The sequence below is a fragment of the Bactrocera dorsalis genome, chromosome 6 (genome assembly GCF_023373825.1).
Source record: "Bactrocera dorsalis isolate Fly_Bdor chromosome 6, ASM2337382v1, whole genome shotgun sequence".
In the NCBI taxonomy this organism is placed as follows: domain Eukaryota; kingdom Metazoa; phylum Arthropoda; class Insecta; order Diptera; family Tephritidae; genus Bactrocera; species Bactrocera dorsalis.
Window position 1 is genome coordinate 32,327,791 of NC_064308.1, and position 16,462 is coordinate 32,344,252.

Here is a 16,462-nt window from a genome sequence, read left to right on the forward strand (position 1 = left end):
AATTATCAACATCTCTCAGCAACACTTATGTATATGATTTTGTTATTATTATTATAGGAGACTCCGGATATCCTCTTGAACCTTGGCTGCTAACACCATATAGGAATGCGCCAGAACGTTCTGATTAACTCTATTTCAACCAACAGTTTATAAAAGGTCGATCACTAATTGAACGCGTGTTTCGTGTATTGAGAGGGATATTTCGATGCTTGTTATCTGCAAGAGACCAACATTACGCACCTGAAAAAGTCGTTAAAATTTTGAACGTATGCTGCGCTCTCCACAATATATGCATTTTGTACAAGGTAGAAGTACCAATTAATATTACACTTGAGCCAGAAGAATTTTCCACCACTAATATAGATTTACCTAATAGTGGTAATTTTATTACTATTGCTAGAAACATTAGGGACGATATTAAAACAAATATGATAAATGATCGTAACTCAACTTAATTAAAACTAACTATTTGCAAATTAATAAATCCAGTCTTTTATTTTATTGTAGTAAGGAAAATTAAATTTAAATAATTACAGATTAAATTTGTAATTTTTAATTATACTTCTCGCAGTTATATAGTTATTTAACTTACATTTTCCAGTTTCTTAATTTTTGTTCATCAAATTTTTGATTATATAGAAATCTTTCCTTTTCAAAAGTTAGTCTCCGTTTTTCTAATTTATTTCTTTTTTTCAATATTTTAAAAATGTTTTTTATATTAAATTTTACCTCCGACATGCTGCTTGTAGCTGCACCTAATGACAAGGTACCACTCATTCCATTTATTGATTCCTCTATTGACAATAACTCACTAACTTGATCCTCTAACTGTGATAAGGGTATGAAAAGTGAGGGACCACCTCCAGTTCCCGAAATATTATTTTTGTATCGTCGCATTTTTCATCAAGTGAATCTTATTTTTTTATTTGATTAAGTGAATCTTATAGTCTGCCCAAACCTTTAATTGATTACATTTAATCACATTTATAATTTATCTGTGCAATTATTGGAATTACCTATTTCCACCCCGCAATGTCGCGCAATGGTGGCCCAGCTGCGTTTAAATGGGAAAATAAATTTTTCCATAAATTATTGGAGGTACTTTTGGCGTCTGGTGTTTTTAGTGATCCTACCGATAAATCGGGATGCGCCTTCATGAAATCCACGAGAATTTCAAATTGCGTTGGTTGAGTTTGAAGTTTTATTTTCGGTTCTTCCCTGTAAATTTGTGCAAAATAGTTCATATGCACCACGTTATATATTTTAGTAGCAATTAAAACAACGAATTTATATTTGAAACTTACATTTTCAAGCAATGCGACTTCTTTATACTTGTAGCACAAAAATTACGAATATAACGCATGTTTGACAATTGCTTTAGCAAAGCAGAGTACCGCCAATGCGAAAGGGAAAAACTAAATTCGAAAATTTCAAAATTTACTGCGATTGTCGAATTACAGAGTACCAAAATTGAAGATGCGAACATTTTCATATTCGTATCGCATTACAGAGAAACCCCCTTGATTTAAGGCATGCAACATAAACAGGGACGCTCAATATCATCGCCATACGTCACCAGCTGTACACTCTTATAAAAGATTGTACCTGCTCGATTAAGTTCTGCAGCTCGAATTATTTCCTCCAGCAGCAGATTGAAGAAGTCGCACGATAGGGAGTCGTCTTGTCTGAAACCTCGTTTGTTATCAAACGGCTAGGAGAGGTCCTTACCGATTCTGACGGAGCTTTCGGTGTTGTTCAACGTCAACTTACACAGCCGTATTAGTTTTGTGGGATCCCAAATTTAGACATCGCGGCATAAAGGCAGCTCCTTTTAGTGCTGCCGAAAGCAGCTTTGAAATCGATATAGAGGCGGTGTGTGTCGATTCTCCTTTCACGGGTCTTTTCCAAGATGGTGAATATTTGGTCAGTTGTTGATATGCCAGGTCTAAAGCCATACTGATAAGGTCCAATCAGTTTGTTAATGGTGGGCTTTAATCTTTGACACAATACGCTCGATAGAACCTTTTACGCGATGTTGAGGAGGCTATTACCACAGTAGTTGGCGCAGATTGTGGGGTCTCCCTTTTTGTGGATTGGGCAGAGCACACTGAAATTCCAATCGTTGGGCATGCTTACGTCCGACTGTATTTTACAAAGAAGCCGATGCATTCTCCTTATCAGTTCTTCGCCGCCGTGTTTGAATAGCTCGGCCGGCAATCCATCGGCGTCCACCGCTTTGTTGCTCTTCAGGCCTGTAATCGCTATTCCAAAGAATGGGAGAAAGGGTCGGGCAATGGAACGTCTACTACATCGCCATCGATTGGAGAATCGAGTTCACCTTCCCCTGTCATTGTACTTTCACTGCCATTCAGGAGGCTGGATAAGTGTTCCCTCCATAATTTTAGTAGTGCTCTGAGCATCGGTCACTACATCACCATTGGGGGTTCTACAAGAGTATGCTCTGGTCTTGAAACCTTCTGTAAGTCGCCACATTTTTGCGTAGAATTGTCAAGTAGTACCCCTGTCGGTTAGCTTGTCAAGCTATACGTACTCACACATTTCGGTCTCTTTTTTTTCTATCTGCAAATGCGTTTCGCTTCCCTCTTCAGCTCTTTTTATCTATCCCATCCCGCACGTGTTGTGGTCGATCCTAACGTTGCCAGGTAACTTGATGTATTTTATTGTGGTGGAATCTAGTACTACAGATAACTCAGTTCGGGCCCCTGCGAAGTCGATCAGCCTCAACCCATTTGGGGATGCTTCATTGTGGAGGCTGAATTTACCGACCGTAGTGCCACAGATACATTCTTTGCCCACCGTGGCGTTAAAGTCGCCAAGCACCATTTTGACATCGTGGCGGGGGCAGATGTCATAGGTGCGCTTCAAGTGTTGGTTGAGGGCATCTTTGGTGACATTGTCCTTCTTTTCCATCGGAGCGTGGGCGTAGATCAGCAATATGTTGAAGAACTTGACTTTGATGCGGATTGTGGCTAGACGTTCATCTTCCGGAGTGAATGACAGTACTCGACGACGGAGTCTCTCTCCTACCACGAATACCACACCAAATTTGCGCTCCTTTATATGGCCACTGCAGTAAATGCCATATTGACTTACTCGTCTCAGTCCTTGTCCCGCCCATCGTATTTCTTGGACGTCGGGGAAGTCAGCTTTAATTTTCAAAGGGACATCAAACATCTGGGTGGGACGTTCCGAATTAAGGGACTGGACAATCCAGGTGCATGCCCTAAAATCGTAACCCTTAATTTGTTTGCCATGGTCTCATCCGAAGCTTGTTGTCATTTTTCAGTGGGTGCGTTTTTTATGTGGAGGGTCCCGAATCCAGCGCGCAACTCTGTGGAGGGAATGTTTCGCGTTTTCACTGTAGCTCGCCTTCAAACGCATGTTTTTAGGCTACATGTCAAAAACCGGAAGTCGTGAGCTGCTTGAGCCATATGTAAAAGAATCATTTTTGGGCACTCGCAAGTGAATGGCAATCAAAGAACTTTCCTCATTTGCGTGAACTTCTACACATGACTCCATCCTCCAACATGTTATATTGATGTTTCTTCTCCTTGACTTTTATGACCGTTGTTGTTGTGACCGCTGGTTTCTTTTATCAGCAGCACCACGTCGAGATTCTTTCTATTTGGTTGTGTTCCCAGAATCATATGTGTCATCTTCCACCATCGTTGGAGACTTTAAATCTGACTTCGACATTTGTTAATTTGGCTCTTTATCTGGTTGTTCAGAGTATTGGATTGAATGCTCAGGATCTTTACATTGTGTTCTTAACTCTAAAGCAGTCGATATAAAGTCTTTTTAGGCAATGGATACGGTCGCAGATATACTTGCCAATTTATCAATTTGTGCATTGATAACTTTGGAAGGGCTGATTAGATCTTCCTTGCTGGTGCAGACGTGATATTGCTTTTCTTCAACGTCGTTCTGGATTTTAGCAGCTTCGCTAGCTACACTTATTGACTGCTTTCAATAGTCTATACATTTTTTTCTTTTTCGGTGGGATGTGAATGTGACTCGACTAAAACTTCTTTACGCTTTTCGGAAATTATGCTAGTTTGTGCAAAACCTGGTTTTGTACCTTCTCTTTCTTCTCATATCGGAATCAAGTTCTTGTACGGAAAACTTTCACATTTCACAATGTATTTTCACAAAAGGTGACACGGGTTTTTTTTTTAAGCAACAATGTAATCTCCGAAGAAATTGTTTCAGATCGGTTAACTATAGCATATAGCTGCCATACAAACTGAATGATCGGAATCAAGTTCTTGTATGGAAAACTTTTACATTTGACAAGATATATTCACGAAATTTGGTATAAATTATTTTGTAAGGCAACAATGTAATCTCTGAAGAAATTGTGCAGATCGGATTACTATAGAATATATAGAATATGGCTGCCATACAAACTGAATGATCGGAATCATATGCTTGCATGGGAAACTTCCTCATTTGATGATATATCTTCACGAAAGTTGGTATGAGTTATTGTTTTTAGAAATGTAATGTAATATCAGAAGAAATTGTTCAGATCGGATTACTATAGCATATAGCTTCCATACAAACTGAACACATAGTTACTAACACCTGTGAAGGGTATTTAGCTTCGGGGCAAACGAAGTTAACGTTTTTTTTGTTTATTTATGAATTGTTTATACTATCTTATATTCTAAGTTTGTTCGAACTGGACACAGGTTACTAAATTTTACTAAAATCGCTTCAGTAGTTTAGGAGTCCATCGCGGACAAACAACGTGACGCGTAATTTATATATATATATAGATATACTTTACTTACCGGAATATTCATTATATGAAGTGACGTCATACCAATATAGATTTGCTTTTGCCACCGTCAGAACCTCGGATCGGTCGTGCAGCTTGTTACGATATTGTGCAAGTCGTCCACACTACAGCTGAAGAGAAAGCCTGTGCTTCCAGAGATTTCATGAATGCAGCATTAGCGAAATAAACGCAAATATTTATATTATAAATTTATGTATTTGATAATAAATTGTTTTTATCTAGTCTGTTAGTGTTCATATGATTGTGCCAGTGCTTCAATAATCGTGTTTCATGCAGACGAAATTATTTATGTGATACAGATACAAAAACATATCCAACTCAAAGTCAAAAGTTATTTTCCATTAAATGCAAAAATCTACGAAAGTATAATATCTACATTCATATGTGTTGCATGCAGTATAATAAGAATTTATTAAATTTTTCAAGTTTTTCCGCAAATAACGCATATATTCTTCATTATTGTTTTTCTTCTTGTACATTCAGTGCATTGTGCTAAAATTGATTATTAATCAAGTGTGCTGAAGATAAAAGGGATTCCAAGGTGTCTTAGGTAAATACAACATGTGTTGCATGTTGGCGGACATATCGCTAGGGGTGAAATGTGCTAAAGAAATTTGGAATAGCACCTGTTGTTCGCCGTTGCCACCAGCAGAACGGTTTCTCCGCACCGCAAGAAGCTTGTGTGTGTTATCCGATAGAGGGTACACAGCTACATCCTGTTGTTGTAGATTCTACATTTGATGTCTCATGTAGTATATTATGTGGGGAGAGTCGTCACACACGTATATGCAGATGCCAGCCGCAGCATACCCATTACAATGAGAGGGCAACATTGGTAGTGTATCCACATGCTGCACGCTTCTGCTTAGTCCAATCTATCGCCCACACTTGTCATAGACATAGGTTGAGGGCACTGAAGAGGGGATGATTAAACTAAATCAATGAGTTTAAGTTTTTCATTGGAAGCATCTAGGTGTCCCTCAAGCTTAGTTAATTATTTGGTTTCTAACAACTGTTTGCATAAATTAAAATATGCAGAATATGGTTACTAAGAGTATATTATGTAAGTATATTAAATATGTGTCTATATACCCACGTACATGCATATATACTGTACACGTTTGGCGGAATTAAGTGATACTATACATCAAAGCATAACATTCATACCATTAGGTAACTGCTTCATCTTTCAAGCATATAAACATTTTTGTATACAATGGAACAAAGTCAACCTTTTACGCCCTGTGAAATATTTCACCTTTTCTTATGGTTTCAATACTTTTACAATAATAATGTCAATGCAAAATGTTATTAGTCCTTCTGATTACCGTTTATTTAAAAAATATAAACTTAAAATATCGCAAAGCAATTAATAAAATTTAACACTAAATACAAAAATGAGTAAATTTAATATGAAAACCAATCTCTTACAGCCTTTGCACTTTTGACATCAATGGCAGCCACCTTCGCTAATGTTCAATATATTTAGAGGAATCACCTACACAGAAACCATTAACTGTAAACCCACTTAAGTGCGCCAAAAGTAGTTGCAGTCGCTTAAAATGATGTGTGGAAAACAGTACACCCTCAAACGATCAGACTCGTCTTCTTCTGCTTTACTGGCATAGAAACCGCTTACGCGGTTATAGCCGTGTTAACAACAGCGTGTCAGCCGTTTCTTCTTTTCGATAGGTAGCGCCAACAGCAGATCCAAGCGAAGCCAGGTCCTTCTCCACCTGGTCCTTCCAAAGGAGTGGAGGTTTTCCTCTCCCTTTGCTTTCCCTGGCAGGTACTGCGTCGAGTACTTTCAGAGCTGGAGTGTTTTCGTCCATTCGGACGACATGAACTAGCCAGCGTAGCCGCTGTCTTTTAATTCGCTGAACTTTGTCAATGTCGTCGTATATCTCATACAGCTCATCGTTCCATCGAATGCGAAAGGACCATAAATCTTTCGCAGTACCACCTGTTGGCAAGAGATGTTATGCATTGGATTTCGAAGCTGACGTTGTTGTTGGTGTTGATACATCAAACATCATCAGCATACGCCAGCAGTTGTACACTCTAGTAGAAGATGGTACCTTCTCAGTTTAGTTCTGCAGCTCAAATTATTGTCTCCAGAAGAAGGTTGAAGGAGTCACACGAAAGGGAGCCGCCTTTTCTGAAACCTCGTTTAGTATCAAACGGCTCGGAGAGGTTCTAAAAAAACTTCGAGTTAGAGAGACTTCGGGTTATGGTATGAAATTTGTACGAAATTTTACTTCAATTGACAATGCAAGAGTTCGAGTTATGAATATATATGAAGCGATTACTTAATTGAAAAACTTAAATAAATCTTCTTATGTCGAGTGGTTAATTTAAAACTTTTATTTATTTCGTTTCTCAACTTTGTTATATAGGAATTGGTTAAGTTGCACGAGTCGTTAAAACACGCGTGTGCTTAGCAAGCGCAAAAGATAGAAGAAGGATATCTTCTGTATGCATTACAGACCAAGCGGGCGCTGACACGAAGGACAGTGGAAACGTCAGTAATGAAGGAAATTCGTCATTCGTTGCCACCACATATATATTTAATATGGATCTATATATATAATATTATAGTATAAATAATAATTAATTTGTAATTCTTAATACAACCATGCGTTTTGCGTTATAAAAAAGAAAAGCGGTATTCTCCCATTTCCAAGCCGTGTTGAAGCATTAACAAGCTTAAAGGTGTTTTGACAATGCTCAACTTTTATCGGAGATTTTTTCCAAATGCCTTCGAGCTGCAATTGAAATTAAATTGGAAAAAAATATACTAAACGCCATTTTAAGGCTGTAAAAGCCCAACTAGCAAATTGTGATGTAGAACTTTAATTGTAGGTAGATGCATCCGATTTTTCAGCTGGAACAGTTTTGAATTATATGGTAGATGGTAAACTTCACCCATCAGGATTTTTCTCAAGAAAATTTTCATCAGCTGAAATGCGATAAGGTACGTATGATCGTGAGTAGACCGCCCTATACAGCGTCGTTCGTAACTTTCGTTACATGTTAGAAGGTCGTAACTGACCATAAGCCAGTTATCAATGCGAATGATATATCACAAAACACCTTTTTGGTAGTTGGAATTGGAGCCTTATACAGTTGTTGTCGGCTCCAAGTCGAATTCGTCCCATTGTGGCATCACAAACTTCGACAAACTTTTCTGAGGGCTACATACAATCTATCACATCCCGGTACGCAAGTTATCGCTGTCAACTTCTGTATTCAACTAATTTTCTTCTGAAATTTGCTCCCCGATTGCACCAGTTATCGCTATCAACTTCTGTTGACTTTTTTTTTAAATATAAAACAAAACTAAATTTCGATTTGGTGGTTGTTTCTTGCTTTATTTATTTTTCAGAACTGCTCTTAAATTGAAAAATTCTTATTATTTATATACATTGTTTATGAATCAATTGATTTTTTATTTGTTATTGTTAATGCAAAATTTCTAAGAAAGAATTTCAGCATTTTATATTGTTTAAAGGCCAATTGGTTCATATTGTATATATTGCTTAAGCTGTTGCCACACTAACGGAATCGTAACCTGATATTTACGATTTCGTTTGGTTCGATCACTTCCTACATTTGCCAAGTTTTTTTACATTAACTTTTTTATTGTGTCCAATTAATGGCTTGTATGTATGTTGGCTGTGGAGTTGACATAACTCGCATGCTACTGTCAAGATAATGGTTGATAGATTCGTTTGGCAAGGCATTACGAGAGATAGTAGACTTTTTGCTAAACGTTGCATACAGTGCTAACGATGTAAAGTCATTCGACACAATAAAAGCTTACTCCAACGCAGAGTAAACCCCAGTAGCCGACAGCTCCAGTTATAGCAAAGGCCTTAGCAAGGCAAATGGCAGAATTTCCCGTTTTGGAGTACCCATCAACATAACGTCCTATCTCGGCCTTCAATTGGAAAGCGCCTTTTACCAACAACTATTAAACTATTTGCGAGTGACGCATTTAAAAAGAACGCCGATCATCCACAATGTAATGGACTAATAGAAACGATGGCATTGCACATTACAGTCTGTCTTTTTATGTCATAAAGTGGATTAGTGGACGACCTATAACATTTGAACTGCGTTCAACATATAAAGACGACTTCGGCTTGACTCCTTCTGAATTGGTACATAGAACACCATTACGATTACCTTCATAGCTTGTCATTGAACAACCCAGCAACCAGAATTAAACAGAAATCTTATCATGCGAGACCTGCGTCCTCCTAGTGCAGCTTGGCATACTAACCAAAAAGTTTTCGTTCATGGCGATCTCTAGTCTTGTGATCATGTCTTCATCCGCTATGATTCAGTCAGACCGTCATTATCTGAAAGTCGCTCATTTAAGTATTTCGAAATGGAAATAAAGGAGAATAAAGTTAAAGTTTCCATCGATCGTCTGAAGGCAGTTTTCATCACACCACCTATGACTCTCTAGGAGGAGGGTACTGGCAACACTATAAATAATAATTATTTATTATTTTAATTCTCAATACCACAATGCGTTTTAACATATTTTTATCCTTTATTATATTGGGTGTAGATTTGATATGTCAATAAATCTTCATTTTGTACATCAACTGCCAGGTAGAGATGGCAAATATCTGAGTACCTGTGACTTTGTCACTGCTACTTAAAAATCACTGGTCACAGCTGTGACAAGTTTCCTAAAATAGCAGTGACTGGAAATAACGAACACATGGGAAACAAAGTAGCAGTCACAGTATCACATGAAAAATTGCGAATGTGACAAAATAGCATTCACCGTGGAACATAAAGAATTGCGACTGTGGCAAAATAGCATTCACAGGGAAACATGAAAAATTGCGACTGTTGCAAAATAGCATTCACAGTGTAACATAACAAATTGTGGGTGTGATGAATTCATATTCATTAAAGCTATGAATTTTCTTCAATTTTAGATGAGTAAAAATTGGTTAACATATGTATAAAAACTAAATTTAGCTTTAAACGGGTAATACTTATGTACAAATTAAATTGATTACAGAAACCTCAATGCCGTAGTAAAGCCAATTATAAAACTTTTAATCTTAAAATTGCATTAATTTATTTAGTAATTTAAAAAAACTTATAAAAAGTATTTTATAAGTAACGAAATATTTTTAAAAGTATGTTTTCGTTTACTTGAAATAGTTTCTATTGAGTATCCTTATATTGAAAAAAAAACCTTCAGAGAATATATTTATTGTGACTTTAAAAATGTGCGTCTTAATTTCTGTATGAAACGGTTACAAATTAGCTTGCTTATACGTAATAAAAATTAAAGAAGTCTGTGTCAAAAAGAACCAAAACAAGTTATGTATGGCAATATTTTAAAGAGGTGGATGCTGTTTTCGCAAAATGTGATATTTGTAAATCCAAAATATCATATAAAACGTCAACATCAAATTTAAAAAAACATATGGAACGGAGGCATCCTACTGTTCGATTGGAAATGGTAATATAATTTTGAAGTTATTATCAAATAAGTATTTTGAAAATGTTTTTGCAGTCGGAAATTACGCCAGCGCCGCAAAATGCGCCAGTTACTTTTGAAAAGAATATTTCATCAACTTCGACTGCATTACCAAAGCCTTTAACACAAACTAAGATTTTAAATGTCGCGCGACTAAAATCAAAAAGTGAAATAACAAGCAAGTTATTGCAGCTCTTTACGGTGAATTTGCAACTTTTCTCTATAGTTGAGGACAAAGGTTTTCGGGAATTTGTAGAAGCATAAAAAGTGGTAAAATTAATAAGTTAGCTTGGAAGCATTTTGGATGTATGGCTCACACAATTAATTTAATAGTAAAAGAAGGATTGTGCATTCCTGAAGTAGAACACGTAACTGATAAAGTTAAAATAATAGTTGCTCACTTCAAGAAAAGTACTTCAGCGAATGAAGCGTTTGAAAATTACCAGCGCAACAGCGGTAAAGAACCTCTTAAATTAATTCAACAAGTTGAAACGAGGCGGAACTCCACACTAGCAATGTTGGAGCGTTTTTCGGAGTTGGAGGAAGCGGTGAAATGTACTTTGGTAATTATAAACAAAAATTTACCTATATTAACCTTCAAACGGGCGCGCGGTCATTTGTAACGGGAGCGGGCGCGCGTAACCGAAAAGACGTTTGAGATGAATAAAAGAAATAAAGCACTAATTATTCAGTAATTATTTATTTATTTGTACTTAGATATATTATCATTGTCCTTAAAGTCTATTTTGTCAAAAAAAGTAATTAAAATTATTAAAAATGTTATGTGTAATAATACAGGGTAGGCCATTTAAAGTTGACCCATCTGGCAACGCTGTAACTTTTAACAGCGCTGACAAATCGGCTAATGTCATACCGCGTTAGAAGCGTCATTCGAAGACAATTTATACCATGGAACAGTGCACTCCAAAAGAACGCGCTGAAATTGTTCAGCTTTATATTCAAAATAACTTTTCAATTGTGTTAACTCAACGTGCGTTTCGCAAAAAAATAAAGTGAAAAGTGCTCCAGTTAAGAACACAATTAAGTCTTTATACGCAAAATTTGTGAACACCGGTAATCTCAGTAATGCCAGTCATGCATCCAGACAACGCACAAGACGTTCTGATGAAAATATCGAAGCTGTACGAGCCAGTATTGAGGAGACTCCATCGACATCGAGTTATCGCCGCTCTCAGGAATTAGACATCTCTCGCACCACTCTCCGACGCATAATTCATAAAGATTTGAAGATGTTTCCATATAAAATTCAAATGGCACAAAAACTAAACCCAGCTGATTATCCGCGACGCCTTAATTTTGGCAAATGGGCCATCGAAATGGCTGAAAACGAAAAATGGTGATGTTGACTGGCCACCGAGATCACCAGATTTGACGCCACCAGACTTTTATTTGTGGGGTTATTTGAAATCCAAGGTATACGCTAATAAGCCAAAGACCTTAGCTCAACTGAAAGCCAACATTCGACGTGAAACAGCCGCCATATCATCCGAAACATTGGCCAAAGTCATGGAAAATGTCGAAAAAAGAGTGCATTTAGCTGTCAAAGCTAAAGGTGCCCATTTACGCGATATAATTTTTAAATATTAGCTGAAACAAATCCCCTTGGACCAAAATAAATTATTTTTGAAATGAACAAAAAACATTGTTTTCTTTTGTTCTTTTTTTTTAGAAACAAATGGGTCAACTTTAAATGGCCTACCCTGTAGTAACATAAACGTAAATGTACTAAGCTTCGTCGATTCGACTACGCGCGCCCGCTTGAAGGTAAACCAGCGACGAGTGGGCGACTGTTGCTGCTTTGTACATAATTTGTAAACCATTTAGAGATGCCACAGTAAGCATTAGTGGTGAAACATATTGCACAGGTTCGCTGGTAATACCACTCGCAAATGGTCTATTAGATGTGTATAGACACTTGCGAACTGAAATATTTTCAAACACCATACAAAAAATGATTGAAATTTTTTTAAATGGAATTAGGGAACGTTTTAGCAGTTTACAACACAGCAATACACTTACGGTAGCTACTTTTCTCGACCCCAGATTCAAATTAGTGGTGTTGACTGATGAATCAGCAGCTCATAACACAAAAAAAAAACTTATAAAACGTTATCTAATAGAAATTCAAAGGGAAGAAATAGAATTTCAGACTGAAAGAACAGAAGAAAATGTTGAAAAAACAGTATCAATATGGTGTTCCTTCGATAAATACGCTAATGAACATAAACCACATAGTAGCGTAGAAGCAAAAGCCATTATTGAAATTCAGCGCTATTTGGAAGATGGCCGGGTTTCCCAAAGTTGCGACCCATTTCATTGGTGGCTTGAAAATAAATACAGATACCCTAAAATGGCAGAAATAGCAAAAAAGGATTTATGTGTTTTAGCCTCCTCCGTTCCTTGCGAGAGAATTTTTTCCAAAGCGGGGCAAATTGTATGTGATCGTCGGGCCAGATTGAGCGAAGGGAATACTGAAATATTGTTGTTTTTGAATAAAAATGGAAAATATTTATTAACATAATATTTTGGCCTTCTTTTCCATTTCATGTAAATATTTTTAACACTATTTAATTTTATCTTTTATGTATATATTTTGTATTTGGTGATTTTCTAAAAATGAATTTACTTTGTCAATTTCTTTTTATTCTAATAAATATGTACATTGTCCTCAATGAAAAAAGGAAACATTTTGTTCTACTTTATTGGTCTTTGTCTGTTACAATTTTTATTACAGTCACAGTCACAGTTTAAAATCACTACATACAGTGGACCAATAAAGTTTACGTACACCTAGTTCTATTAAATTACGACACGTTTATTTGTTTTAAAATTAATAAATTTTGTGGTTTTTTCTATCCGTTTCAAGATATATATTATATTTAACATTAAATACAGCATATCAAAATATTTTTTTTTACACAATTAAAAAAAATTAATCCCAAAACTTAAAATGCGCCTAATTCATACCAAAAAAGTATATGTACACCAATTATTATTTACATAAATCAAATGTAATTACAATAGTTTTAGCGGTTTTTGGCCTACATATTATTGCTATTATTGTCCCTAGACATCAACGCATGCTCCCCACTTGATTTCTAGTATTATTTCCGGATGTTTTGACCCACTAAGTTGATGATCCAGTTTTTTGACCTTATTTTGATGAAATTCGATGCTTTCGAATACGATTTTCCAAAAAGTTCCAGCTATTTTTAATAGGATTAATGTCTAGTGATTGCGGGACCTATGGAGTTATTTTTATATCCATAACAACCCTGCACGTACAAGATAGAATGTGTATTTTGGTTCGGTATCCTATTGGAAATTGATTTTGTTGCTATTAACAGCCGATTTATGTACACTTAAATTTTGAATTTATTTCTTAAAATGTTTGCTCATGTTTATCCGTTTTCGGCACAAAGATATCTACATTGTGATCAGTCAAACACGCTCTCTCATTTTCATAGAGACAGCTCACATGTTGGCCGATATATGCGGTATTTATTTAACTGGTAGTTCGTTAATTGTTGTGTTAGGTATATGGGAGCTGAAGGAAGTATTGACACGATTCAAGACCTTTTTCACACACAGACATACCACAGGAAAATAGTATTGCTGAATTTCAAGCTCCCTCATACCATCTCGGGGATAAAATTTAATGTCTCTGGCGTATTTAGTTATTGATTCCCCTTGCTATTACAATCCTCTGTGCCAAATAAGCCTGATCACTTATATGTATATCACCCTATATCTATCTCGTTTAGTTTTGGATGATACGTACAACCGGAACAAAACTATTGAGGTGAACATGAGGTAAACAAAACTATTATACTCTGAAGCAACGTGTTGCAAAACTATACATAAAAAAATCGCTGCTGTGTAAGAGTTTGGCTTTGATCCACCTTACAAAGGTTTACTTTTAGTTTTGCGAAGGTAACCAACCATAAGAACATGAAATAAATAGCATTCTATTTGATATTTTATGTACCTAATTTAAGCATTCTTTACGATTTCTTAATTATGGATTGTATTAAGTTTAAGAAAATTGATGATCAACATGTTGACATTTAAGACACGTTACACGATCTTGATGGTTTTTACGCCCATTTAGTTTTTTACTTTAACATTTTAATTAAAGCTTTGCATGTAGATGTCATCGGCATTAGTTGAAGATTTTTAAGGGTGCCTGCAGAGTAGACGCTCAAAATCGAGCCGAGCACAAATTTTATCAGGGCTGAACGATTTCAGATACCGCAAAGTGGATGTGAAATTCAGCGCTAAAGTTCGAGCGTATTTTACTATTAGACAGATACATTTTTGTTTTTAAATAGGGTAATTTTATTTGCGCTTATGCAAGTAAAAAGATAGGACATGGATTCCTCAGGTGACGAATATTTTACTTTTACTTCTGTACTAAATAGTTTTATTTTAAGAAAAAGTTAAGAAAACACCATACATACAAAGCGGGAAGAATTTTATAAATTTCACCATTTGTATAAAAATTTAATACGTTATCAGAAGTTTTTGAATTTACCCGATTGAAAATGGAAACATTCACTTACATTCTTGAGAAGGTTGAATTAAAATTGAAAAATAATTGAAATACGGAACTATCTCGCTACTCCGACAACGCAACCGTATACGTATACATTCGAGCAATGACACAATTCCTTCAATAATTGAAAGCCACATACGTCATAAACAAAAACTTCGTTTATTTTAACGTGAATTTAGTATTTCCTTAATTTTTTGTATTCTATTCGCACATTTTTGGACATTATATATCGTATTTTCATCATAAATGGTTGACAATTATGGTTATTTCACAAAATTTCTGTAGCGGAAACAGATGAGATTATTATCCGATTTCAAGGACGAGTAATAAAATAAGAACGAAAACGAAGGAAACACAGTATATCAATTCAATAATACTTCCTGAAAAATCTTTTAAGCATGTCAATATAAGTAACTATATATTTGAAACTACTTTACCAATTTTAACTTAATTTTATGTATATTGATTGTCCAAAAAGTCTTTTTGTATTTCTAATCAAACTTTAACTTCTTTTTTTATATTTATAATGAACTTTAATGAACCAAATATGTAGGTACCATTTTGGTCGACCACTTTTTGCCATTTTTCCGTTAGAGATATTCCATCAATGTAAAATGTTTCTGGTTTCTCGGCGAAAAACTGCGACTAGTAATTTTCACAGACTTCTCTTGAAGCCAACTTTACTCTATTAAGGGAGTTCTGCATTGACCGAATCAAAAAGTAGTCCGATGGTGCAAGGTTAGGACTATGTGGTGGATGCATCAAAACTTCCCAGCCAAGCTCTTCCAGTTTGTGGTCTAGCGTTGTATTGATGACAGACGATACCCTTTCTGTTGATCAGTTCTGGCCGCTTTTTTTCGATTGCTTGACTCAATCATATCAGTTGTTGGCAGTAAAATCTAGAATCAATCGTTCGACCGGGCTGGAGCAGCTCATAGTAGATGATTCCTTTCCAATCCCACAAACACTCAGCATAACCTTTCAAGGCGTCAATCCTGACTTTGCAACAATTTGTTGAGCTTCACCAAGCTGGTCACATTTTTCACATCGAAATTTCCAGTACGGAAGCGAGCGAACTATTGTATTAATGTGCTACACGAACTGATACGCATCGTCTCCGTAAACTTCACAAATTTCATTGGTGGCTTATATGCGCTCTTCCCATTTTGTACAAAAATTTCAAAATACAGTGAATTTCTTAATTATTTTCACTCATTTTTGAACAGCTGTAACTTTTTTTCAACTTCCTCGAATTAAATTTTTGGTTAAATTAAGCTTAAAAACTCATCTTTACAACACCATATGGGATGACACAATGTAATTGGAAGCACTTAAGATATACGACTGCAACGACATCTATTAACAAAATATGAAAAGACTTTTCCGACTGCCGAATATAGTATATAAATTGCACAGAAATATCTGTCTTAGATTATTAAAATATACGAAATTGAACCACAATCACCTTTGCTTTCAGAATTTTTAATCTAATTTCTTTCTTTAATTTTACAGTTTATAGACGTTATTGAAATGAAACATTGTACAAACTGTG

General features: G+C 35.8%; 1 protein-coding gene across 14 annotated transcripts in view; it reads right to left on the bottom strand.

The window, feature by feature from the left end:
* Positions 1-16,462, bottom strand: part of LOC105234143 (probable serine/threonine-protein kinase DDB_G0276461) — a 412,380-nt gene that overhangs the window by 380,171 nt on the left and 15,747 nt on the right. For 11 of the 14 annotated variants that reach the window (XR_007423251.1, XR_007423250.1, XR_007423248.1 and 8 more), the window contains exons 2-3: positions 5,449-5,735; positions 4,815-4,945 (exon numbers count right to left, since the gene is read on the bottom strand). Coding sequence is in view for 10 of the 14 variants with exons in the window: in XM_049460456.1 (XP_049316413.1) it covers positions 4,815-4,844 (30 nt within the window). In the remaining 4 variants the exon portion in view is untranslated. Of the gene's footprint in view, positions 1-4,814; positions 4,946-5,448; positions 5,835-16,462 lie in introns of all 14 variants that reach the window. The other 3 variants (XM_049460453.1, XM_049460452.1, XM_049460450.1) reach the window with 3 other exon arrangements.